The 25,940-nt window shown below is 45.9% G+C and overlaps 10 protein-coding genes across 10 annotated transcripts; 5 read left to right on the top strand and 5 right to left on the bottom strand.

The window, feature by feature from the left end:
* Positions 1–1,238: 1,238 nt before the first annotated feature.
* On the top strand, positions 1,239–1,721 carry BHQ10_006145 (uncharacterized protein; the record flags this gene model as incomplete). The annotated part of the gene is made up of 1 exon (XM_040878699.1): positions 1,239–1,721. The coding sequence occupies one exon, from the start codon at positions 1,239–1,241 to the stop codon at positions 1,719–1,721; it is 483 nt and encodes a 160-aa protein (XP_040734649.1).
* An 814-nt stretch (positions 1,722–2,535) lies between these two features.
* BHQ10_006144 (uncharacterized protein) lies at positions 2,536–3,449 on the top strand (the record flags this gene model as incomplete). The annotated part of the gene is made up of 2 exons (XM_040878698.1): positions 2,536–2,618; positions 2,675–3,449. 2 exons carry the CDS (start codon positions 2,536–2,538, stop codon positions 3,447–3,449), a joined length of 858 nt encoding a protein of 285 aa, XP_040734648.1.
* Positions 3,450–3,820: 371 nt separating this feature from the next.
* Positions 3,821–5,089, bottom strand: BHQ10_006143 (uncharacterized protein; the record flags this gene model as incomplete). The annotated part of the gene is made up of 4 exons (XM_040878697.1): positions 3,821–3,970; positions 4,029–4,060; positions 4,115–4,895; positions 4,961–5,089. The coding sequence occupies 4 exons, from the start codon at positions 5,087–5,089 to the stop codon at positions 3,821–3,823; spliced, it is 1,092 nt and encodes a 363-aa protein (XP_040734647.1).
* Positions 5,090–6,370: 1,281 nt separating this feature from the next.
* Positions 6,371–6,862, top strand: BHQ10_006142 (uncharacterized protein; the record flags this gene model as incomplete). Its single annotated transcript, XM_040878696.1, has 3 exons — positions 6,371–6,451; positions 6,561–6,635; positions 6,734–6,862. The coding sequence occupies 3 exons, from the start codon at positions 6,371–6,373 to the stop codon at positions 6,860–6,862; spliced, it is 285 nt and encodes a 94-aa protein (XP_040734646.1).
* Positions 6,863–8,306: 1,444 nt separating this feature from the next.
* On the bottom strand, positions 8,307–8,981 carry BHQ10_006141 (uncharacterized protein; the record flags this gene model as incomplete). Its single annotated transcript, XM_040878695.1, has 1 exon — positions 8,307–8,981. One exon carries the CDS (start codon positions 8,979–8,981, stop codon positions 8,307–8,309), a length of 675 nt encoding a protein of 224 aa, XP_040734645.1.
* Positions 8,982–9,465: 484 nt separating this feature from the next.
* Positions 9,466–16,405, top strand: BHQ10_006140 (uncharacterized protein; the record flags this gene model as incomplete). The annotated part of the gene is made up of 14 exons (XM_040878694.1): positions 9,466–9,891; positions 9,942–10,064; positions 10,123–10,204; positions 10,255–10,437; positions 10,497–10,670; positions 10,726–10,750; positions 10,829–11,368; positions 11,636–11,859; positions 13,942–14,124; positions 14,178–14,351; positions 14,408–14,432; positions 14,489–15,058; positions 15,112–15,210; positions 15,259–16,405. 14 exons carry the CDS (start codon positions 9,466–9,468, stop codon positions 16,403–16,405), a joined length of 3,975 nt encoding a protein of 1,324 aa, XP_040734644.1.
* A 236-nt stretch (positions 16,406–16,641) lies between these two features.
* Positions 16,642–18,593, bottom strand: BHQ10_006139 (uncharacterized protein; the record flags this gene model as incomplete). The annotated part of the gene is made up of 2 exons (XM_040878692.1): positions 16,642–17,756; positions 17,804–18,593. 2 exons carry the CDS (start codon positions 18,591–18,593, stop codon positions 16,642–16,644), a joined length of 1,905 nt encoding a protein of 634 aa, XP_040734643.1.
* A 479-nt stretch (positions 18,594–19,072) lies between these two features.
* BHQ10_006138 (uncharacterized protein) lies at positions 19,073–20,030 on the top strand (the record flags this gene model as incomplete). The annotated part of the gene is made up of 2 exons (XM_040878691.1): positions 19,073–19,186; positions 19,326–20,030. 2 exons carry the CDS (start codon positions 19,073–19,075, stop codon positions 20,028–20,030), a joined length of 819 nt encoding a protein of 272 aa, XP_040734642.1.
* A 336-nt stretch (positions 20,031–20,366) lies between these two features.
* BHQ10_006137 (uncharacterized protein) lies at positions 20,367–21,015 on the bottom strand (the record flags this gene model as incomplete). The annotated part of the gene is made up of 2 exons (XM_040878690.1): positions 20,367–20,660; positions 20,734–21,015. 2 exons carry the CDS (start codon positions 21,013–21,015, stop codon positions 20,367–20,369), a joined length of 576 nt encoding a protein of 191 aa, XP_040734641.1.
* A 586-nt stretch (positions 21,016–21,601) lies between these two features.
* On the bottom strand, positions 21,602–25,466 carry BHQ10_006136 (uncharacterized protein; the record flags this gene model as incomplete). Its single annotated transcript, XM_040878689.1, has 6 exons — positions 21,602–21,866; positions 21,920–22,593; positions 22,644–23,018; positions 23,071–25,228; positions 25,342–25,382; positions 25,440–25,466. 6 exons carry the CDS (start codon positions 25,464–25,466, stop codon positions 21,602–21,604), a joined length of 3,540 nt encoding a protein of 1,179 aa, XP_040734640.1.
* Positions 25,467–25,940: the final 474 nt, after the last annotated feature.

The raw sequence follows: 25,940 nt of genomic DNA, 5'->3' as shown, positions 1-25,940 counted from the left end.
TGTAAACAGTGAAGCCGACGGGCAACTCGGAGTCGGCGCCGACTGCCGTGTCTAGCGAAGTATACCACGGAGATGCGCCGAGCAGTCGGTAACTCCAATACATCTCTCTTACTCTACACTATGCAGCGGGGAAAAAAAACATTTCCACATTAGAATTGCCCATCAAAACACGCAGCTTAGCCAGCCATACACTCTCGACGGTCTAGGTCCGTGAACAGCCCAGTGTGCCTGATCCACTCTGCAAACTGCCACAAAAGTGTCTTCGTCACGAGTCGCAGCCAGACACGTTGGCTGTAATGATACGTGTATCACGTAACATGGGATCGCCACAATAGGAAATGCCGTCATAGCGTCACCTTGCAGCCAGCATCCGATACGTACGGAATACGTACGTTGTCAATTCACCTATTCTTGAAGCAGGATGCCGTTCTCTTTTCTTTCCTGTTTTCTTTTATTTGTTAGTATTAGCCGTTAGATTCGCTATCTAGTCACCTACAGGAGCTCAAACAAATCCATCTGGTTGTGGATATAAAGTGGCTGTTTTCGCATCACATGCGACTCCATAGTCTTCAACACGGAGTTGGTCCGGGTAAAGGCATACTTCTGGCAATGTCCTCGCATACCATACCTAGGTATACTCTTCCTGCTAGTCACAAAACAATCACGATAATAAATTGAGTACCCAATGAATTGCCTCAAATCTCCATATCGGTGGATCATCTCAGTCAGACAGACTCCAACTAGTACATGTAATGCCCTATGACGCCAAACTTGGCACCGCTCAATCAGATTCATCTTGCATCTAAAGAGGCAAAGTGATCGATAGCTGCATCTCGACATGTAGAACAGAAGATAGATCTACTAAGTCACTATCAAATAATGCCATATAGACCTTGACCCTCGGTGGAGAACCGAAGAGTCTTCCAATGTTGGGTACAAGCAAGCAAAGAGGCAGGTTGTTTTCGTCCCCACGATCAGACAGGTCTAGTATGTGGAGTTAGCCAGAAAAATCCATGGGGAGAGCTGGGGAGGGGCTAATGTTGGAAGAAAGAAAGCGAGGCCAACGACCCAGTACGTTAGTATTAGTATTTCAGGGACGACTGCTTTAGCCGTGAATATAAATACGATCAGAAGCCCCTCCTTTGTCTTTCATTTGTGCTCTTCATCTCATTCTATATATAAACACCATCGATCAAAAACTATCTATCTACATAAATTTCATCCTTTACAAACATACAATGGGCTCCGACCTAAAACCCCTCCGCATTGTCATGGCCGGCGACGAAGCCGGCTACGACTACAAAGCCGCCATCAAACAACTGCTCGAAAACAGCCCGCTCGTCGAATCCGTCGTCGACGTCGGCGCAACCTCCCTTACAGACAAGACCGCCTACCCTCACTCCGCCGTCGAGGGCGCCAAACTCATTGCAGAGGGCAAAGCTGATCGCGGTCTCTTCATCTGCGGTACAGGACTCGGCGTCGCCATCGCCGCCAACAAAGTGCCCGGCATTCGCGCCGTGACTGCCCACGACCCTTTTTCCGTTGAGCGCTCTATTCTGAGTAACGATGCTCAGGTTCTGTGCTTCGGGCAAAGAGTTATTGGTATTGAGCTGGCCAAGAAGTTGACTTTGGATTGGTTGAACTACCGATTTGATCCAAAGAGTGGTTCTGCGGCGAAGGTGCAAGCGATTTCGGATTATGAGAAGAAGCTTAATGCTTAATTTTTTTTTTCTTTTGATTGTTTATATTTTCTACTGCAAAATACCCACAGCATTGAATATGCCCACCGGCTTTAGCGAACTGAGCGCCGGGACCACCAATGCACGACACGCTTGGAGATGGAACGCGCCTTGGATGAGTCTATACCGGTTGAAAAGCACTTTAAAGACATTGGGACTACTGTTGATTAGCTGACATGTGTATACAAAAACTTTCCTTTGTCATACTGCCACGATACAGACTGTTTGACTAGAACAAGCTCCATGTATCTGAGAGAAGCTATTCTATAGATGGTACACTCTGATTGGTCCAAACCATCTGAACTAGTTAACTATATGTTTAAATGGTTCATGTTCCTATCTCTTCAAAACTCCAATTTCACGTTTCGCATAAAGTATTCTTTGACAAGCATGTCTTCAACGCCGTAATACATAGGAATGCTGGCGATCTTGTCGCGATTAGTCAGTCGGAGTTGAATGATTCTGCGGGGATCCATGTCTTTCGATGACCTCAATTCATTTTCCGCGCGCTCCTCCGCGGTCGCCGACCGTCAAATTGACTTGACAATACTTTTATGTTAAGCATAATCTTCCTTCTCTCTTTACAATGAATCACTCGCTCTTCTTTGATGTTATATAGCCGAATTGGTTTTGTCTTTTGTTTGTTGGGCTCATTTGACCAGTCACTCGACAACTTCCCGCTGTTTCAAATCAGTTAGTTAATTACAGGCGACGGCATTAACGATTTATTCTTATTCTACTTTGTTATCTTACTGCTCCCACTTCTACCCATTTGCTTGGTTTGTACCCAGCCGTCATGTCCTTCACGTTCAAAGAAAAAGGCAACAACCTCTTCAAAGATGGCGACTACGCCGGCGCAGAAGAGATGTACTCTCAAGCGTGAGCCCTCTCTTTCCCTCTCCTCTCCTAATTCCTGCTAAGAGATCTGCGAAAAGCATCCAAATGAACCCCAAAGAACCCAGCTTCTTCACCAACCGCGCCGTCACACGCCTCCGCCTCGAAAAATGGGCCGGTGCCGAACAAGACGCTCGCATCGCAATCGATCTCCACGGCGGCTCAAAGGCCGCTGCCAGCCTCAAGAGCTCCCTCTACCTCGCGCAAGCTCTTTTAGAGTTGCAACGGCCGCAGGAGGCATACGACGTTGCGATCGATGCCTATAGAGCCAGTCTGAGTGCCATGAACGCGCAGACGGAGAATCTATCCAAGATTGTCTTGAGAGCAAAACAACAGATTTGGGCTGCAAAGGAGACTGCCAGGCTGCGAGAGATGGATGGGACGCTGGCGAGTGTGGAGTCTTTAATCGAAGCTGATCTCGAGCGCGAATTGAGGGAACTCAAGACGCAATTGGACAGTGGCGAAATAGGGGAAATCGGATTCAATGAAGACCAAAAGGCGCTGCGCGAAGAGGCAGAGAAGAAAATACGGCATGTCCGGGATGCGTTCAAGGCTGCGTCTGGTGGCCAGCTAGAAGAGCGGGTTGTGCCTGATTATCTGATTGATAATATCACTTTTGAGGTTATGCATGATCCTGTCCTTACGATCTCCGGACATAGTTATGATCGTTTGGGGATTACTAAGTATCTCGAGCAGGCTCATGTTGATCCTGTTACGCGCGCCCCCATGACGGTTAAGGATTTGAGGCCTAATTATTCCCTCAAAGCAGCTTGTGAGGAGTTTTTGGATAAGAATGGTTGGGCTGTTGATTATTAGTTGCCTTCGCCTTTTTGCGTTTTTTTCTGTTGTCTATATTTTGATATTCCTGTTTATTATTCCCCTCATGGTCTGGAGCGTATTGATTTGGCGTTAACTTGGTTGCCTGCAATGTCTTTAGGCTGGTCATTTTTTCAACCTCCTTTTTCGATGGAGTGCATGACACACATAGCGAAGAGATTATTTAGGCAAATGCAATCTTTTTTCTTTGGATTTATTGCGGTCTCAAATCTAGAATACATTATGGTGTATCACATTTGCATAAGTAGGCAGCCGCGATAGCCACCAGTCCCATGATCTAGATACCTTCCCAGGACAATACAACTTTGACAACCTATGTTTCATTGATACAATTCTCAGTAAAAGATGCATTACGCGGAAGTACGCGGAGGAGAATGACCTACCGTTCCACTCTTCAGATCCTCAATAGCCTCATCCAACCGGTTCGCAGGATAAATTTTGGTAAGGTCCCGAACTGGAAACTTCCCTTCATTGAAAAGATCGATGAGTTGCGGCAGTATCTTATTTTCACCCGTTAATCACTTTAAAGGCAGTCAACTTATGGGGGCAAGGGAGTACCTTTTTAGGATTCGCCGCCCCCTCAATAACCCCTACAATCCGTTTACACGAAGTTAACAAATCCAACGCATTAATTTCAATCGTACCCGTTGGCGGCGGCACACCCACAAGCGCCAACGTGCCTCCATGCGCCAGCGCCTTCACGGCATCCGAAAGTATCGCTGKCCGACCGGAAGTATCGAGAATGTAGTCGACGCCTTCGGGGTATATTGCTAGTATCTTATCTGATAGACTGCCGCCACCGGGCGGTTTGAGGCTGTTGATTGTATGTGCTCCCGTGAGAGAGGCTGCTATTTCCAGTTTTGAGTCCACGATGTCCACGGCAACAAGGTTCTTGACGCCGATTGCTTTGGCGGCTAGTAGGCCCGCGAAGCCGACGGGGCCCATGCCGATGATTGCGATTTTGGAGGTTTCGGGGTCGGGGCGGAATTCGTTCAGGACTGTGCCTGCGCCGGTCAGGTAGCCGCATGAGAACGGAGCTAGATATTGCAGGTCCGATTCTTGAGTCTGAGACGGTATTTTGATGACAGACTTCTCTGTCACGACGGCCAGTTTGCTCATGGACGACTGCCCGAAGAATTGGCCATGGACCGGTGTACCATCTGGCAAGGAGATGGGTGATGATTTGTCTGCGCGTGCAGTAGATAAAAAGTTTGTCTCCGTGCAGCGAGGACAGCTGCCATGCCGGTCACTGAGACAGGCCTTGCACTTGCCGCACGAATGGAATGACAGAACGACAGTATCGCCTGGTTTGAGGGATTTATCTTGGACAGCAGAGCCTACTTGTTTGACTATGCCGGTGCCTTCGTGACCCAAGACGGCGGGAAAGTGGCCGATTGGCATGCCGCCTTCTTGGACGACGATGTCCTAGGTCAATTAGGTTAGATAAATGTTTTGATAAAGCAGAATGATTCGGATAAGATGAGACAAACCGTGTGACATAGTCCCGTATACTTTATCTCAACCAGAACTTCAGATGGTTGCAATTCATCAAGAACGACATCCCGCAGGACGAAAGGCGCATTCGCATTTTCCAAAACGTACGCAAGAGTGGTCGTCATTGTGTGTTCTTGCTGATTCCAGCTTCATTAGATATCTTGTGAGAAACCTCTTCATAATGCCCGGTTATATAGTATCTCCCAGACCAGACTTGGACCGTACCCGAAGCCAGATGCCGGATTTCGACTCCGCGTCGGTTTGGCTACACCCCGCATTCTTAGCTTGGGTTGCCACTAAGTACAGAGCCCGTAGCTTAGCCATGGGGGTGGTCCGGAATCTAAGCGGGGGTTTTTCGGGTACATTGCAGCTAATTTCTTTGGAGGATTTCCGACATAGGGAGTACAACTAATCCCGCACCAGCGCAGCTCTTGGGGTGTGCGTGCACCTTTCTCAGGACCGTAAGGCGGTACAGGTTCATCCGAGGTGACTTTCCAGATCACCAGGTTTATCCGTACATCCGTACATAAGGATTCGGAGCTGATAGTGTCTAGGCTGCGATGATCTGGAGTTTGGTCAGGTCATAGATAAGAAGGGTCTGTTCTCGTTCGCGAGGGCATTCACTCTCGAAAGACGTGACTTGTCGACAGGGTTATGCTCGATTGACTCAACAGACCCGAAGGTAATATCTGATCATGCGCATATTTGGTTGTTTGCCATGTGATACTCCATCAGAGAGAGTGCTTGAAGAACGTGGTCCAACGTAAGCTGGCACGAGGGCCATCATCTTGTAATTCATGACGGGAGATTACCAGAATTACACCACCATGTGTAGGTGTCGTCACGTATTTCTCAACAAACTACACATTCAGAGCTTGCCATTGGCTGTTCCGACATGTGCCTAGCTAATTCAAGTATAAATCCGTATTCAGTGCCTGTAATTAATACGACACAATCACATTCTTCAGTGTTTTGCTTACCGGGAGTGTAATCTATTACGTAGTTTTGCATTTGCATGGTTGAACCCCTTCCTTCTCTTCCCCCACCATCCCCGCGTCGGTCTAAATACTCGAGCTCTCTCCTGATTGTTTGTTGTTTTGTTATCTGAACCCTATATATAAGTTATCGCAAAAGGTACGTTTGTTGCGTTTTGTTGTCCCAGGGCGTCTGTTTTCAGCTTTCGTCTGTTTATATGATCCATGTTGCTGGGATGATGAGATGGGACGAGTTTAGAACCCTTCGACAGCTGCTGTTTGATGAACAGAACACAACGAAGAACAGACGAAATAAGCTTATCTCATCCGAAATCATTACTTTTTGCGGCCCACACGAGTCGATTCGCGATATGAGCTGACAGCAAATTGCGTTGCAGAATATATATCTATTCCCTACCTCGACCATCCACAATGTCTTTGCAAGAGAGATTCGAAAAAGCCACCGTTGACGTCAAGAAACTCAACAACGCCACGAACTCAGAGAAACTTGAGGTACGTATATGACAGTCAAGTCAAGTCAGCGCGATGTCGAGTTTATCTGCTCTATCGCTACCATTCACTGCTTCAAAAAAAACTGACTGTTGCTTCTTTGGAAATACAGTTTTACGGCTTGTTTAAGCAGGCAAGCGGCGAGACTATCAACCCGGACAATAAACCCAGTCGCTGGCAAATCGAGGTAAGAAATAAATCCTGTTCCTTCTTCTTTTCAAAACTCCCAACTGTGCTAGTCATGTGCTTTTTGCGATCTATATTAATCTTTATTCTTCGCTACAGGCATCTGCCAAGTACAGTGCTTGGGAGAAAGTCAGCGAACTTTCCGTCGAAGAAGCGAAAGAACGGTATATCGAACTCTTTGAAAAACTCAAGGCGAAATATGGTCTGCAGGAAGAAGAAGAGAAATAAAGAAGACCGATCATGTCGCCATTGAATAATTGATCTAAAGGGAAGAGATTCCAAGGACACAATGCCAGAGATGAAGGAACTTATATATATGTAGCTGAGCCTTTTTCAACGTTCACTATATGAATCGTTTCATCCACGATCTTCACAAGTAGGGTCATTGAGTCCATTTTTGTAGTGTATGCTCCTGAAGTTCTCTCTTTTTGAGCTGCCAATAAATTTCTCTCTTGTTTACGCCTACCATGACTGTCCTAGCCAGTCGGGTTCTGGATGGTTCATCGCGGCGCACCATGGAACATCTTGTACGCTATATGGCGTAAGTGGTAGATCGTACGGCATTCGAAAGCCCACAATCGAATTGTCATCCTCCATTTTCACCGGACGTGGCATATCTTTTCTGAAAGAAGGTACCATCTGCGGCCTTCCAGAGTCTCTTCTCCACGAATCACTTACCATCAGTTGTGGCCAAACAAGGACACCTATCTCCCAACTGCAAATTCGCACCTCTCCGTTAGAGTTTGGTGCAGCTCCCCAAGCTTGCGTGGATAGATTAGCCGAACTGATCATGGCCCAGTCAATAGTATCCATGTTGGTCTTGTCTGAAAATCGGATGTAGGTTTTGAGGTGAGGTGCGGCACGACGTCGGCCTGCATCTGTTCGTTGTATGACATGTCCTTCAGCATTCGACTGATCTCCAGCCCAATGACATAAATAAGGACGCATATATTGAAGCTGTTTTTGTTGTGTGAGACTCTGTAGCTTCATATGTATAGATCCTCCGGATCCGTATCCGTTCAATGATCTCCGTACTTCATCGGGGGTAGGAAATATTATCGAGTACTTAGGCCTCTGAGTTTTTTTAGTGGGAGGTAAGACTGAGGTCGGACAAAGACTATCAAAGAAAATGTCTTTAAGCCATCTGTCTGTTTGGCCAAGAGATGCAATGGAAGAAACCTGAAGAGTTTAGAATGAAAGGAAATCGCGGATTGCCAAATTAGATCATACCTGTACCACAACATGTGGACTTCTAGTTCGTTCATTCTCGTCCAGAGGAACTTGACGGAGAGTATCTCTCAAAGCTGGCCAGCCCCACAAGGTCGACCTACTCGAGTCTGCTCTGACAAGTCTTTCCTTCGATGGAACGCTGGCTATCAAGGCGGCGCGAATTGCTCGGAAGTCAAATATTCGGAGTTGATCAACTAGCGAACCTGTTTTCCTTCTTCCATAAAAATTAAGATAGGCTAACAGGTCTCGCTTGAACCTCGCTCCAGTCCCGAATAAAGTATTTTCGTCAGCTTCAGAATTTCCTCCAGGAGATAGAGGAAGAAGCGGCGATCGCCAGACAGCCTGTGACATGTTCGCCCAATCTCCGGCAAGTATGTTAGCTGTATGAATGATGACCCTAAAGTAAAGTCAGATGATACGTCAAACCCCAGATTAGAGAGTCCTACTGGGCAAGGTCATCATGACGAAGAAGGACCATCATCTTCGAATGATGCGTCCCGAATGGCTCCGGCATATAGGCCACAATAGGTTCAACATTGGGATAGCGAGCGCATGCTTCCTGGAAGCAATTAGTACCACTGACACCCATGAGAGGTGGCGTTGACTGTACATCTATTCGAATTCGATTTGCAGAGTCTTGTTTCCACGACCCGTGCACTATCTTTACTTGCACAAGATCTTTCACGTCCTGATCAAATTGATCCATGAGAAAGTCAATATCGAAGCAGTAATTGAATTGCCAGCATTCCCGAATCATGGGATCGCCCAGGATGTCGTGTAGTTGGATTGTATCGATATTCTTGTCGGCAGGGAGATCTCTGATATGCGTGAGCTGTATGGGTGAGCGTATGATGCGAGGCTGTTCCTCAGCATTATTGATTTTGAGTTCATCATGAGGTTTCCTGCATTTTATGCTGTCGATACTGTGCGATGTACGATCAGTGTGATCGGTTTGATTGTCGTGTCGATCATTGTTTCGTAGTCTGTCGCGGGAAGTCAATGGTGGCGTGACGGATCTACTTAAAGATGCGAGAGTCGCTCTGTTTTTCTTCGGGGCATCTTTGTCGTTCTCATCATCAGAATCAGTTGTCTTTCTCTTCTTTGCCAGGGGTAACATGCTAGACGATTGGAGGATTAATCACAAGTTTTGTCAAGGATGAAGTTGTTTATACGCGGGAAGTGGCAGCTCTAGCCCTTTGTTAGGCTTACTTGGGAAGCAGCACAGCCCGCTCTTTGCCCAAACAATTGGCTGTCCTTCCCTGCATCTTTTGCAGTGCCGCCAACACTTCTCACTTTGCGTACATCTTGTTACATTTCCTAACCAATCATTTACTACATTTATGCGCCGAGAAGCTTTGTCTCGCATGCACCAGTGTGCTTTATAAAAAGGGTCTACAGGATGGGAATATTCAAGTCAGCCTCGCGTATTACGATGTCTTCGTTGTACACATATCAGTACGCAAAAGCGTACTCTTCTCGACAGGTTGATCCGACTTCAAAGAAGATCGGATTTTTAATATACCATTTTGTGAAACGGTCTTTAAGGCATCGATGAAGTAGTCGGTGTTTTGGATAATTTGGTGTCTCATACCACAAGCACAATGGGTCTTTCAAAGCTTTTTAAGAAAAAGAACCCAAAATCTCAGAACACCTCGGCCGTCCAAAATGACCAGTCAACAAAACAGATTCCTCTCTCAGACATTGGCCCTGAACAACTCGGAATTGTTGTTGCGAATTCCACAAATCCTGCCTATCAGGAAGCGTGGAACCAACATTGGATGACACTCGACAAAAGCGAATGGGATGATTGGAGTTTCAAAAGAATTCCCTCTCCGTCACAAGTGCAAAAGACCATTCAGGATATGGACAAGCTACATCGCAAAATGAACCCTAGCAGAAGAGTAGCAGATCCAATGTTGAGATTCTTCAAGGCCATTGAAACAGTGATGGCCGGAGCTGTCATCGGCATTCAAGCATATCCGGAGGTCAGCTCTATTGTTGTGGGTGTAGTTCGCGTCATAATCAATGTTTGTATACACTCCTTACTATTCTTGCTTCCGGGCTGATTGATTGCCAGGTTGCAATGAATTACTTCAATTATTATGTAAAACTGAGCAAACTTTTAGAAGAGCTTGTGGACGATATAGAGGTGTTGGACAGGTACACCCGGGATAACGCGAAGTCGCCCGAACTACATGAGGTCAGACATCAAGACCTGATACATCACTCCTTGGTACAATAAGCTGATTATATGCTAGACTCTGGTCGCTCTTTACACAAACATACTTGCCTTCTGTCGACATGCACGCCGTGTTTTCTGTATCCAGGACCAGGAACGAAGTATTTGCTCTTCCTCGATTTTGATAAAGAAGGTCACTAATGGAAAACAGGTCTAAGTAGCTTTGCTGTCTTGGTAAAAGTCCAGTGGGCGCCATTTGAGGAGGAATTTGGAGAGATACGATCAAACCTGAATCGCTACACTGCTAAACTAGGCAGACTAACTGCAGTTATCACGATGAATACGGCTTTAGACATCAAGGAGGAGTTAAAGAACACTTCCTCGACTCATGCACGTACGTTTGTTAATGAATGAAATGTCAAAGGGATATAAGCACTCGCTAACTTGCGCTAGAAAATGAGAGAAAGGAATTCTTGGACTGGATATGTAAAGACAAGATTGAAGAAATCCACAACATCGTTCGTAAACAGCGGCTAGCGGATACTGGCTCATTTATTTTTAAAAACAAGGCGTATTTGACATGGGTTTCGGAACAAAACACGCGTCCTCTTTGGATATATGGAGCAGGTAAATATTGCTCTTCTGTCTACGGAAGAGTCTATTTACTGACGACTTGTTGCAGCTGGAACCGGCAAAAGTGTCATTGCGTGAGTGTGAAACTATCTCGACTGTGATAATGGGATATCACTAAAAGTCTCTAGATCGATGATAATTGACCACTTAAGTCAAGGCGGTGATCAGAATAATTACACAGTGGCATATGTCTACATTAAAGGAGAGGATACCGATTTGCGAAGTTCACCTGACCGAATGGTCTCCATGCTCATCAAACAGCTTTGTTGGAAATTGAAAACACTTCCAGATGAAACTCTGCACTATTACCGCCAATGCAAGAAGGACGCCCGGCTTCCTGTGCTTGATAAACTAACAGCTATGTTTGTGGAATGTGTAGGCTCTCTAAGCCACGCATTTGTGATTATCGACGGACTCGATGAATGCGAAGAGAAATTCCGAAAACCTATTCTGGATTTTGTTTGCGCAACAAGTCAACAAAGCAATTCTAAATTTCTCGTTACGAGCCGATGGGAGTGGGATATTAAACGTGCCTTTTCCCGTATAAAATCTCTAGTCATTCCCAACATCACCTCTGATCAAAAGGATATTGTTAAAGTTGTTAGACATCGCGTGGAGAAAGAGCTAGGGCATTTGAGCTCGGATACTCAGGAATTTATCATCCAACAACTGGTCGAGAAATCGAATGGAATGTGAGTATATCGGAATTCATTCAAATATGTCCATGCTGATTCCAGAGACAGTTTCCTGTGGATCACCTTTCAGCTTGACGACCTTTCACAGGTATTAGAGAGTGACATCAAAACCCAGTTAAGCCTACTTCCATCCAACTTGCAGGCAACATATGTGCAAATTTTTCAAAAAATAAACAAACAGCCGGCCACAAGCAGGAGGCTCGCTCAACGTTGCTTTTTATGGTCCTTTCATACAGAAGTTTTGCTAAGCAGCGACGACTTCAGGGACGCAGTTGGCCTTGTGAATGAGCACGAGAAGATTAAGTATGACGAATCTGAGCTAACAGCCGTTACAAAAAAGCTTATCAGGGTTACCAACTTCGGGTTGCAACGCGTGAGGCCTATTCATTTTTCTTTGAAGGAATTCGTCGTGGATTCGCAGTCGGGGCTGCCTCTGGAACTGCAGGATATGATTCCTGACACCGAAACAGCAAATGCTCGCATGGCCAGTGAATGTCTTCGGCACTTACTGGCCGACATACCTAATGATCATTTTTTGGGAAATATATTATCTTATTGTGCGAATCACTTTGACACTCATATTCGACGTCTTACCACAATACCGGAGGAAGTTCTGCAAATGCTCGATCGAGTCTTGTTAACAGGAGAGCAAAGGCTCTTGAAATTTCTAAGTTGGCGTTGGCCGATTGAAATTAATGGAGAAATGTGGCCTGATTTCGCCTGTGTCGGTAACCCGCAGTCAATTGATCCATTATTTTTCTTACGGAGTACGAGATTGTACCAGATACCTACAATCCAGGCACGTTATGCAACAATTGAGCGCATCGAAATATACCCACATGACTACCTGCATGTTGCTACAATGGCTGGGTTAGAGGATATTGTCAGTGAATTGCTCGAGCAAGGCGCTGACCCAGATAAAGTGGATACTGAATACTTTACACCCTTGCAAGTTTTGTGCCTTGAAAAATCTGTTTTCTCAGAGAAGATTGCTACGATGCTACTCAAAGCAGGGGCAGATCCTGACAAGGTCACGACGGACGACAGATCAGCCTATAGCCTTGCTCAGTACTTCAAACGCGAAGAATATCTACGAATTCTGAATCAATTTAGAAGTGCGAACAAGGATTGAAACGTCGGAGAATATGTTAGTGACAAGGAACATTCTACGAGGAACATCGTCTCCTTGCTTGACAACACGAAGGACTTTCTAAAGCTTAGTCTAACATTGGGCGCAGGCATGGTTGCCAAACGACTCCTCGAAGACTCGTGAGTCTCGTTCATCATTTCCGAAATTTGAAAAGGAATGTATTTAGGGAATTTTGAAATTAGCATGTACTGTATATTCTTAAGTATAATTGGCAAACTGATAATGCCAAACCTTAGCCAGAAGCGCCTCAGTACCGCATACTGTATTCGGCACTGGGGGGCACTATCCATCCTTCTTGCCCTAACATTGGCCGTTCTCCCATGCATCTTTAGCTGTGCCGTAGACGCTTGCATCACCCAATCCAATGGAATCCTCTCTTTATGCGCCGACCAGCCTTGTCTCACAATGCACTACACTGTAGTACTTTGTGGCAAATAGCTTCCATCAAAGTCAGCCTCGCGTGTCACATCCCTCTGTGTATTTATCTATGGGCTCTTCTTGAGTACTCAACTTCCAGTTTGACTTCACAGATGCCTACTTAGGTGATTCTGACATACTATATCTCGCAGAATCTCAAAATGCAGCTTTTACTCTGATTATCTTACCGAGGGACTTGATGCATATACACGATATGCAATGTCTATCTTAACGATATTCCGAAAAAAGAAGAAAACCAAGTCTCAGAAAGTGACAGATGTCACGCCAGTGGAACAACCCTCCAACCTAAACATCGGTCCTGATCGCATACAAAATGTCATCGAGACTTGCACAAGTCCTGCATTTCAGGAAGCATGGCGGAAACACTGGGACGATCTCAGCGACAGTGAGAAACGCGTATGGAGTCGCCAATATACCCAAAGTCAAACTCCATTACAATTGGAAAAAACCATGAGAGAAATGGATAAGAACCACTTGGACGAGTCGCTGCTTAGGAAAATCTCGGATCGGACCCTTAGTTTTCTGCAAGTTGTCGACTTATTGATGCGCGGTGCTACAGTGGCAATTCAAGGGGCTCCGAGTGTTGGTTCCGTGGTTCTCGGAGTTTTTCGTGTTGTTATTGATGTTGTTACCTTTCTCTTCTAGAGTGCAAAAGCTTGGGCTAATTTAGGGAACAGTCTGCAATCACGTACTTTGAGTATTACGAAAAGTTGACGGACATGATGGATTATCTCACAGGTCTTCTTCGTACGTTAGGTGTTTACGATGGCATCAATTTCAAAGAGCCACGGCTGCATGAGGTGAGACACTTGATATATACTGCTGAAGAGAGTGCTGAAAAAAACCAATAGACCTTGGTCTCGGTATACACAAATATACTTGCCTTCTGTAGATATGCACGCCGAGCTTACCTGAACGAAAGCAACGACCAAAGTCGGTATATCCGTTCTTTTCATGAGGAGCTCAAACTGAAAAGTGTCAGGTCCAAATGCTCTCGAAATCTTCGCAACAGTGCAATGGGCTCCCTTTGAGAAGCAATTTGGCCAGATTCGGGATAATCTCCAACACCAAATCGAGAATCTGAATATAGTATCCAACGCCGTAACTATGAAGTCAGTGCTGAAGTTTGAAGAATACATGAACAAGAAACAGTCTCTCAAAGCACGTAAGTTACATATCAATACTACGAACGGCAAGCTGCTCGCTGACGACTGATAGAGAACGAGAGACGAGATTTTCTTGGCTGGATATGCAAGCATGATGTTGAAACCTTGCACGATGAGGCCAGCAATAAACGATACAAAGACACCGGATCATGGCTGATTGAGACCCAGGCCTTTAAAAGTTGGATCAGCCAGGAAAAGGAGAATATCCTGTGGCTGAGTGGTCCTCGTACGTCTTCCAACTTAGAAAACATAATTTCCTTCAGACTGATATCTGTTATGAAGCTGGCACAGGAAAGAGTATTCTTGCGTAAGTCTGCGAATGAGCTGTATGATATCCGACTTCAATGTTGCTAATAGCTGCAGCTCGGTAGCGATAAATCATCTAATCGAACGTAGCAAAAATTCGAAAGACACTGTTATATATGCTTACTTCAAGGGAGAAGACGCGAATTCGCAATATTCGCCAACACAAATGATATCCAGTCTGATAAAACAACTATGTTGGGCTCTTCCAGCACTCCCTGCGCCCGCCATAGAATTTTACAATAAGTTCCTAATGAACGGACGAAAACCGTCTTTCAATGACCTGGAATCTCTATTCCTGAAATGCTCAAAGCTTTTCGAACGTGTCTTTATCGTTCTCGACGGCTTAGACGAATGCGAGCAGAAACATCGAAAGCTGATACTCAGTTTCGTGCTTGATCTTGGACGCCAGGACGAGAACGTGAGGGTTTTTGTAGCCAGCCGAATCCTGATTGATATATTGCGTGCTTTTCGACGTCAAAAGGTTCTAAAAGTGAGCTCTAGGAATAGTCTTGCGGAGGGCGATATTGCGAGACTAGTCAAACATCGAGTAGCGACAGAGCTCAGTCATATTGATCCAGAGGTACAAGAGCTTGTCATCAACACAGTGACTGAAAATTCTAAGGGAATGTACGGTTTCTTATCTAAATTGATCTTTTACCCCGATTGTTAATTTGCTTCAGGTATCTTTGGGTGGACCTCCAATTGACTGATATTGCCCAAGTCCCTGAGGCCGACATCAAAACGCAATTAGACCACTTGCCTGCTGGGCTAGAAGATACGTACGTGGCCATTCTCCGAAAAATGAACGCATTGCCACAAACGACTAGGAGCCTCGCGCAGACTTGTTTTCTGTGGGCAATCAATGCTAAAGTCATTTTGAATTCAGGCACCTTCGTTGATGCGGTCTCCCTAGCACACAAGGCTGCGCTTCATCAGACGAAACCATACGACGCTCATATCCTCAACGAAATCACTTTCGGCCTTCTCACAATAAGTAATCTTGTTTTTATTCGGGTGAGAACCGTCCATTTTTCGTTAAAGGAATTCGTAATCGATCCAAACGCCAACCACCCAGACGACCTACGGGATTTTCTCCCTGATACAGAAACTGCAAATGCTAAAATGGCTATCATGTGCCTTCAGCATCTTATGAGTGATACGGAACCACAAGATTCTTTCCATACATGCCTCATGTACTGTGCCAAATATTTTGACAGTCATATCCAGAGTCTCACCGCAATCCCGGAGGAGCTGTGGAGGGTCCTCGACTACATATTCCTGGAACGTCCAGAGATATTAAAGCGGATTTTGGCTTGGAGATGCCCTTCACAAGGTTGGGATTACCCGAACATTGCATGCATGGGTAATCCCAAATATGTTGACCCTGATATTTTCATGCAATGCACGAAACTGCATGAGATACCTGCCATCTGGACTCGGTATAGAATTGCCGACAGATCACTGCGAAACTATCCAATTGACAATATCTTTCTAGCCACATTACATGGTCTAGATGACATCCTTAAGAAGATGATCTCCCAAAGTGTTTATATAAACAAAGCGACAGCTGATAGATTCACGCCCCTTCATCTCGCTATAGGGCTATCAGACGATAGCGAACAAACTTATTCCGCGGTGAAGATCCTCCTTGACGCCGGTGCAGACTGGAATTATGATGCTCGCCATGTTCCCAGCGGGAATCCGCGCGAAGACTATCAAACCCCTCTGAATGCGGCACTTTCGTATCAAGTATATGCAGCAGTCAAAATTATTGTCAAGCATGAATCTTTCAATCTTGCGGTTTACATGAAGACGATTCCTGCGAAGTGCGCGGATTATATAAGGATATTGGTCGCGCAGGGTGCTGATATCAATCTGCGAGACGAGTATGGAGATACTGCGCTTCGGATAGCGAGGGATGATGGGAGGCAGGATTGTGTGGAGATATTGGAGGAACTTGGTGCTGTAGAGTGAACTGACATCTGAGATTTTGAATATTTGACGAGACCTTTAGAGACGCGACAGCTTATACCACGGATAGTTGTAGAATGATTTGGCGAATTTGTTTGAGTTTTGAGACATTTTCTATAAGAACGTTATTAGTATTACACCCAGGTATCTTACCGTCACCAATCTAATGTAAAGTACCGCTCGTGCTAAAATACTAGTAATACATATAGCTAGAAGAACACAGACTTGGAAAAACTTTTTTACCACAAGAATCTCTGGACCTTCCCAGGCTCCTGTGGCCATTCAAATCCCTTATACAAAAAGACATACCCAGTCACGGCATTGATTATCAGAAACCAAACGGTCTCCATAATTTCAGGCAACGCAGTGAAAATCTGCGCCTTAAAGCTCGATTGCCGCTCCCTCTTAAATACCTCTGGAGTCGGTTGACGGGGAAGATGTATTCTCCATATCACCCAGGGAATAATGAAATATCTCGGCTCAACGAGGGGTGCAGTAATGAGTGAAAGGGCAGTTGCAATGAGCCAGATAAGCACGAAACTGACGCGAACTTGTTGGTTTTCACGCTGTTGTTGGCGTATCGCAACATGTGCTTGAATCTTGGCCAGGATTTCTGGAGTGAGGACTTGAGTTTGTTGGTCTTGTTTCGATTTGGCAGCAGCAGGGGAAGATAGTTGTTTTTTGGCATTGGATTTTGTTGCTTGCTTCTTTTGTTGTTTCTTCGCTTCCTTTTCTTGCCTTTTGCTTGGCTTTTGGGTCTCGGGATATGAAGGGAACGCCTCTTGTGGAGTCGCAATTTGAATTGGCGGGGGCTTCGGTGCTGCAGGCGAGAAGATGCCAAACGCAGTAAGGACAGCCCATGCACACAGAAAGTAAACCGGAACCACTACGTATTTGACAGTAGGATAGACCCTAGTCAGAAGTCGAAAGATATAGAAAACATAGTGTCGGTTATCGGCCAATGTGAAAGGGTGCACAATGGTGTTGAAATGTACGGCTGCGAGCATCAAAGGTATGACAGCCAGCGCAGTAAGTATTGACGGAAGTCTGTGAGCATTGCTCAAATTATAGTCGAGATATTTGGGAATGAAGCGTCGAGGAACAACGGCATTCAGGACGCCTATTGAGATGAGGGGAAATGAAAAGAAAACAAAGTATGGCCAGATGTATAGCATCTGAGGTAAATGAATACCGGCTGTGTGGAACTCTTTATGTCCCAATACAACGCTACCATTCCATAATACAAAGGCACCAAAGGCGCCTAGTACAATGAGGTGAGGGATAATCGATGCTACCACGAGAGGCAATTCGCTCAGCGCAGCGCATCCTAACGACAGTCCGGTCTTGAAGTAGTCTAAAAAAAGTTAGAAGAGTAGGTTAGAAACGTCAGGTATAACTAACCAGCAAAGCTTGCTTCTTCCACAAGTGGATCATATAGCTCGGCCTGGAAGCTCTTTAACATAATCTCAAGTGGTCCAGTATACCCGCATGACTTTGTATTTTGCCGAATAGTGCGAACGGCCTGTAAGCCGCCCATAAACACAGAAACCCAGAATATATTCGTCTGTCTGAATACAAGAGCTATGCATCCAGTTGCAACGAAAGCCAAAGTCTTAAATGACACATGACCACGTAAAGCATCAACTGCCGTCTTTTTCTGGCCGTTCGCATCTGATCTTTTTGTATCCCAGATATATGCCTGAATCACGACAATGAGAGCAAGAATATCGGTATAATACAGCCCAGAAAAGAAAAACAGCGGAGGGAATAAGCATATATTCAAAACAGTATGGCTAAGCCAAGCTCCAGCTGCTCGAGTATTTTGCTCTTTTCTGAGTAGATCCAACAGCGTCTGAAGGCGCCATGGTAGAAGGATAGCGGCAGCAATAGAATTCGTAGACCGCAAGTCAACAACATTGACCTCCTCGGAAGATCCTTTCAGTAATGAGCGAACAGTGCAATCAAGGTAAGACCATAGATATAGTCCTGGTGGCGTGGTTATTTTAGGGTCCCAATTAAACCAATCATGTCTCCAGTAGGTTTGAGCCTGACCAACATGGAAGACTTCGTCAAGATACGGCTCTTGCACATTATCGTTCACTAGCTTCCTCCATAACAAAAAGGACAGCAGGAAGAATGGCACCAAGTACCGGCCGGCTAGGGTAAGACCAGTCTCGGCTTGAGAGCTCATGGTATATTATGCGGTTTTTCCTTGATTTGAATCAGAAGCCAGAACAGGGGTCGTAACATCAAATCTGCGCACTGGCCTCCGAGCCTTCCAAGCATTCAATTGGGGCTCTATAGCATGGTTGTGAAGGACGAAAAATGTGAGATGTTGTTGTCTGGCTCCAAAACAAATCCCAAATTCCGAAGCTCCCGTTGGCTCGATGCAGTGCAAACAGCGCAAACACTGAACAGACATTCCCGCCCCGCAAAAGATTATCCATTCGCGATGCATAACTTGCAAGAGATAAACTTGGAAATTATTTTAGCTTGAACAACATAGACCCGATAACAATGGTGGGAATATAAACATTGATATGCCCCCCTTTCGTGAAGCGCGCAACATCCAAAATTCGCCTCTGAAAAGCGCCCATTAATCTACAGAAACACAACTCAATCCTCCTTAACGCGTCGAATCTCCGCAATCCACGACAACCACACGACTCAATGGCATTTCCCCCGCAACGAGGCCTGACGCCTCCAGAAATAGAGTTTCTGTCGGAGATGGAAATGGTAACAGTCGTACCTCGACAACGATTAGACGAACTCGAATTGCTATCTGTACGTGAAAGAATCGGACCCCGCAGTCGGCCTCATCCCCGCGGAGTTCGAGATTGAAGATCTACATTCCGCGTTCGCGGATTGATACATTTGCTACGTATCAGAGAAAAACTAACATGGTACTTGCAACACACTTCAGGGCCCGACGGAAAAACTCCTACCACCACAACGCGCAACACTCCCACTTTGGCTCGCAATCCTCCTCAAACGACAACGGCGTGTGAACATCGTTCCGCCGCATTGGCTCCATCCCGAATGCCTGCAAATTGTCCTGCAGTTCGAGACAGAAACGAAAGAGTATTCAGATACATTCTCACCACCACCCGTGCTACCTGGTCAACGGAGGGCAGGCGACGATGGACGAAGACAACCGACCGCTCCTCCCCGACCGAAGTACACACTGGACGGACAACGATATTACCCAACACCGCCATTCCTACCGCAAAATACCGCGTTAACAGCTACCGAGGCCCAAGACGTGGAAAGAGAGATTGCCCTACCATATCACTGGCTCGAGGTGGGGAATATGCTCTTAGACGCTGCTAGCGATGACCTCACTGAGCCCGACCAAGTACGGCGCCTACTCAAAGATCTAAGAGAAGTCCGAATGTCGAAAATGAGAAAGCGCGTCGATTCACTAGACGGCGCAGCAACGGCTGGAGGTGGTGTATCGCTTACCGGCGTCGGAGCCATGGAAATTGGCGAAATGAGAGGGTTTGTCGCGGGAGTAGTTGAGGGACTACGCAAAATTGGCGCGTCGCGCGAGCAGGCACGGAGAGAACAGCTTGCTGAAGAAGGGTCTGTTCAGGGCTATACTCAAGATGACGACGATATGGAGTTCTAGAATGACCTTTCCTGCGCTGCATACTTGGATTTCTTTCGCATTTGTCACTGGCGTTTCGTTTTGGGTAGGATGATTGACGCATAAAATAGTTGGCGTTGCTGATTTAGCGGGAGTCTCTTTTCTTTTCTTTGTTTTGCGATAATACCCAGATAGTGAAATGATATTCATTGCATCTACAAAAGTCGTATTAACTATGCTAATTAAACCAAGACGCCGTACGGAATGCTCGGAACCAATACTGTCCAAGTCGTTGACAGGTATCCAGTCCAGAAAGAGGAATTCTAACGACTATAAAAAAGGCAATTCAATTAAATCCAGATGAAATTAGCAAAGCGCTTATAAAGCAGGACCCTGCGCATGAGAAGTCTCCCGATCTTTCTGCTGAAGTTTCCTCCTAGCCGCCAGAATCATATCATCTCTTCGCTTCTGCAACAGTCGCTGACGCTCACTCTTGTTCTGTGACCAGGCGCTTTCCTGTTTAGAGGATATTTCTTGTTCTTCGGCGATTCGCTGGCTCAGGTTGTAGCGCGATATAAGGTCTTGGGACCCGGACTTGGCGGCTGGTATAGGTGTAGTATTGGTAGTGGGACTGGCAGGTTGTGGGATCTGGGGTTGATATGATGGTGGAGGCTGTATAAAGTAATCGAGTCAGTCAAGCGAATTCAAGGTCAGCGCAAAACAACAAACGATTGACCAAACTTACCGTATCTAGTCCTCGTCCAGTCAATATCCTCTCTGTAGTCGCCGCAACACTGCCTCCATTCCTCTGCAAATCCCACATGATGTCCCTCCGATTCAACTGCGGAAACATTTGCGATATCTGCTCAACCTGAGCGGGATCAATCATGCGACCGCGTGACCGACCAGCACCATTCGCACCTCCATTGCTGCCATCACGATTCAGGAACCAGCGTATAACCAGGAAGGAGACAACTGCTAAAGTGAGCAGGGAGGGGATGTTGATGGAAGGTTCTTCGTCGACCATTTTGGTTCTTTTGGGCGGATTTGGTGGTGTGATGTCAGTTCAGCCGCGGCCCGATGCCCGAAGGGTGAAGTTGAATAAACAGAGCGATAATATAAATGTACACGAAGCGAAAGTTGATTATGTTCTCTGAGTCGCAGTATTAAGTCAACAAATAATTCGAGTTCAAGTCGCTATCTTCCTCCTTCAAGCCGCGATCAGCCTGACTTTGTCTGTTGTCTGTTGTCGTCGGAGTGTCGAGATGCGGCAATGGCGACGGAGTCACGAGGGTGGCGATCTTGCCTAAGGCGGCTAAATACTCACGTGCTCGGGGTTGATGCACCGACGCTTAGGGTTACTCTCATGGTTAGGGTTATTGGAAGAAACTGATTTGCACAGAAAAGAAAACCTCCATATCATACGTTAAGCAGAGATCCATTTCTCTTCGTCACGCATTCCAAAAGCATATATGATGAACAATATGAATATGCAAAGCCCATGTACAGTTGACGACATCCGTTTAACACCAAGTAGTCCACACACTCCAAGAAACCGATAACCCAAAAGCATAAGGAGTAATCAAGACAGGTTATAAAAAAGAAGTCAACAATCACTTCATGTCCGCCGGCGTTAATGCCTGCACAACACTGGTGCCTTCACTAAACCTCGTCCTGAAGATCCGGTTGGCATTCTGGAACATGCCGTCCTTGAGCGAGACGACAATGAATTGGGAGCCCTTGAAGCGCGTCTTGATTAGACGTCCAATGTTTTGCGTATGTGACAAATCGAGAGCGGCATCAACCTCGTCAAGAATGTACATCGGAGCCGGTTTGAATTGGAGAAGAGCCATGATAAGTGACAGAGCAATGAGCGAACTGAGATAACGTTAGACCTAATATGGATAAAAGTGTGGTTGCGAGAAACATACCGTTGACCACCACTGAGCTCAGTAAGACTCTGCTTCCAGACCTTTCCTAGAGAGACCTTGACCTCCAAACCATCAGAAATCTCTTTACCCTCTGGAGGATCAAGCTTGGCAAAACTGCCAGGAAGCAACTCGGCGAAGATCTGACCAAAGTCTCCATTGACCTTGCTCCATGTCTTGTGCAGCGCCTCTTTCTTGTATTCGTCTAGATTGATAATGGTCTCTTCAATCTTGTTCTTATCACGAATGACTGTTCTCATCATGTTCTTTAGGGCGACTTCCTTCTTCTCGACACTGTCGATCATATTCATGACCTTAGGGTTGATCTTCTTCTTCATTCCCTGGAAACGTTCCGTCAGGTTTCGCAAAGTAGATCTGCACTCTGCAATATTCTGGCCTCGGAAATCATAAGGAGTATTCGGGCGGCCAAAGCTGTCCTTTTCTTCCTCGATCCACTCATGCTCGCCCTCCATGTTTGCAACCATCTGGGCTGCTGCTTGTTGGTCTTTGTGAAGTTTCTCGAGTTGATGTCCAAGCTTTTGCATCTCTAAGCCTTCCTCAGTGATGCGGGCATTTTTGGATCGGATTGCTTGCTCGAGATCACCCAACTCGTCGTCGAAGCTGGTCAGTTTGGCTTGCTCCTCTTCCAGCTGAGCTTGTGCAATATCATGGGCATCCTGGGCATGTCAGTATTGCCATCTACCACAACTGAGAAAGTGTATCTTACCTTGATCCTGGTTTGTTCTTTTTTGAGTGTTTCGATCTCCTCAACCTGAGCTTGCATGGCACCGTCAGCTTCAGCCAACTGTTCCTCTGCAGCAGTAAGGTCACTTCCGGCCTGTTCAGACTCAAGACGCGAAGCTTGGAGCTCCTTGTGCAGAGTTTTGACAGCAATGGAGTTCTTGTTAAGACTCTTCTTCAACGTATCGAGTGACGTTTGAAGCTCGGCTAGCTTGTCATCCTTATTGTTGTCAAATTCCTTCATGTCTTTTTCGATTCGCTTGATGTCTTGCTGAGCTTCTGCATGTCGGGCTTTCGCATCGGCAATATTTTTCTTCAGTTGCTCTATTTGTTCCTTCATCTCTTGGACTGCTTGGATAATCTAATTGAAGATTAGTATAACTTCCTACATCAGGCCACTAACGATAACTTACCGAAGATGAGCTGTTACTGTTGATCTGGTCCTCTGTCAGTTTGATCTCGTGATTCTTGAGATCAAGCTCTTGTTTCAAAGACCGCACAGCGTCCAGCTTCTTCTTCTCCTTTGCCATAGTCTCTTGCAGAGTAGCCAATTGCCGCTCTTTGCTTCGTAGTTCTCTATTAATTTCGTGTAGCTTTTGAAGGACTACAAGCACACCACTTGAGTTTGGTGAGCTACCACCAGAAAGTGTTCCTGATGGATCATACACATCTCCCTCCAAGGTGACACTCTTTAACCGAACACTTGGGTCGAATGTGACCGTCTTTGCGGTTTGTGCATCTTCGCAGATAAGAGTGGAACCAAAGACGTAGTTCATGGCTGCAGATACTTCGTCATCATATCCAATGAGCGATAAGGCAAGGTCAACTTTTCCTGGCGCCAACCTCTGCGCAGCTCCAATCTTTTCGGCCGAGGCTCTGAAAGCTGAAATTTTGTTCAATGGAATGATGGTTACACGCTTGCGAAGCTTGCCGTTCTGAAGCAATTGGGAACCAGTCTCTGCGGAATCAACAACCACGTTGTACAGTCGTCCACCGGCGCAGATCTCAAGAGCCGTGCCCGCATGGGTCTTTTCCTTATCCAATGTGAACAATTGTGCAACAAGACCTTTAACCTTCGATCGGTCAAAGCCTTGGTGTGGGTCGGAGTAGGAAAAGTCAAGGTTCGCTACTTTCCTATTCATCCCATCCGCTCTTTCTCGGAGCTCTCTGATGGCGCGCTGGAGATTTGATTGCTCTTGATAGATCTCTTCCTCTTTACCAGGCTCGAATCCTAGCTTGGCCATTTCGGCATCCAGTTTACTCGCTCGTCCTCGTAACGACTCCAAATCTTTCAAAAGACCTGAGTTCTGTTCTGCTGCCTTTTTGGCACGAGGTTCCTCTTCCTTAATTCTCTTTTCAAGATGCGTCACTTTGAGCTTAGCCTGCTCCTGTTCTGTTGAAGCAGCGCTTGCTCGGTTACGCGCGTCTTGAAGTTGACCCTGATAGCCATTCTCCTGGCCTTCCTTGGATGCAATACCAGTTTGCAGTGTCTGAAGCAATTCTTCCTTTGTCTCTACTTCTGCGGTTTGAGCGTCGAATTCGGCTTTCGCTGTATCGTATTTAGCTTGAAGTTTCTCGTAGACTCTCCTCTTCTCCTTGAGCAATCTCTCGAGTTCGGTGACACTCTTTTGGCTKGCCTTCCTTTTCTCTTTTTCTTCTGCCATGCTGGCATTTTTCAACTCAAAAACTGTAGCTAATCGAACCAATTCGTGCGAATTTTCTTTAACCTCATTTTCCAGAGCTTGGAACTTGCCACCTTTACGCAGTTCCTTTTCCCGAACAGCCTTGACACGCTGAACATCTTCCTCGAGATGAGTAATCTCAGTCTTGAGCCTTGTCGCATTATCTTCAAGATCCTGTATCTTCTGTTTCTTGGCGTCATATTCTTCACCAGCAACTTTAAGTCGATCCTTGCTCTTCACATAATCGTGAGCGACCACTAAACGAGTTAGACGCTCAACGTCGTTTTGTGTCTGTTGAAAGTCGAGGAAAGCACGCTTTTCGCCGCGAAGTTTCTCGAGTTTGGGTTCGATTTCTTCGTTGAGAAGTCCTTCAATTTCGCGGACTTTCATCTCCTTCTTGGCCATGGTTTTCGCCGCCTTTTCTTTCCTATCCTCGAACATTCGGGTACCAGCAGCTTCTTCAATCATCGACAGAATTTCAACAGCCTTCATATTCAACACTTTCGTAATGCGACCTTGCATAATCAAAAAGTTCGGATTGTTGATATTCAACTGTACACTCTGAAACAAATTCTGAACGGTCTGTTGTTGCGCGCGATGACCGTTGATCAAATATTTGCTAGTACCGCCGAGAACGATCTGGCGCGTTACCGATATACTGCCATATTCCTCAAAGCCAATTGGCGACTTGGCTTTGTCGCGATTATCGAATACGATGGTCACACTGGCTTTGGTGACACCGGCCTGGCCGCGCTTATAAATGAGATCTTGGAGGTTTTGCGCTCGCACCGTGCTCATATTCGTAATACCGAGGACGAAGCAAATGGCATCGAGAATATTGGATTTTCCACTACCGTTTAAACCGGTGATGGAATTGAACGACTCGTCCCTGCGCGAAAAAAGTGTCAGTAACCAACATTATCACCCCGCGCGTATCCCAACATCCGTAGAGTAGAAGCCATCGCAAACAATTCCGGAGTATCGCAAAAAGAGAAACCATACCATCCTGAGATGACCGTTCGAACGGCGTACGACTTGAAGCCCTGTAGTCGATAGTCAACACATCATTCCGTCACCATCACCGAAGAACAAAGACCTACGTCGATAATAATCTCCACAATCCTCATCGTTGCAAATCTCCCGATTAATGAAAGAACGTGATTAAGGTCCAAGTAGGAGAAGAAACATTAGTATCCGGATTTGCCTGTAAGGAGGCAGCTTGTGCAGCTGTTGAACGTGGTTGTTTTGGCAGCGACCGGTCGCAGTTTGTGTTGATTTTGGCGGAGTCTGTTGTTGGYCCGCCCGCCAAAACTGTTTATGGTTTGCCTATTTCAGCTTAGCCGTCACGTGCTACTAAATGTAAACGACTAATCGCAAAAGCTAGATTTAATTTAGATTAGCGTTTACCTGATATAAGCTAATCCTATACCGGTGGTCGTAAATAACCCTAATATCAAAGCTGCCAGCATCTGCCATCTAGAGACGGGTCATTATTCGAAACCTACTTATCCAAGGCATCTGCTACTATTTACGCTACATAGGGTGAAAGCATTACGTCGTCTACAGTACTACGATCCTTGACACAATTCGACACAATGGCT

The sequence above is a fragment of the Talaromyces amestolkiae genome (assembly GCF_001896365.1).
Source record: "Talaromyces amestolkiae strain CIB chromosome Unknown scaffold11.1, whole genome shotgun sequence".
NCBI classification, from domain to species: Eukaryota; Fungi; Ascomycota; class Eurotiomycetes; order Eurotiales; family Trichocomaceae; genus Talaromyces; species Talaromyces amestolkiae.
This window is presented reverse-complemented; position numbering and strand designations above follow the sequence as displayed.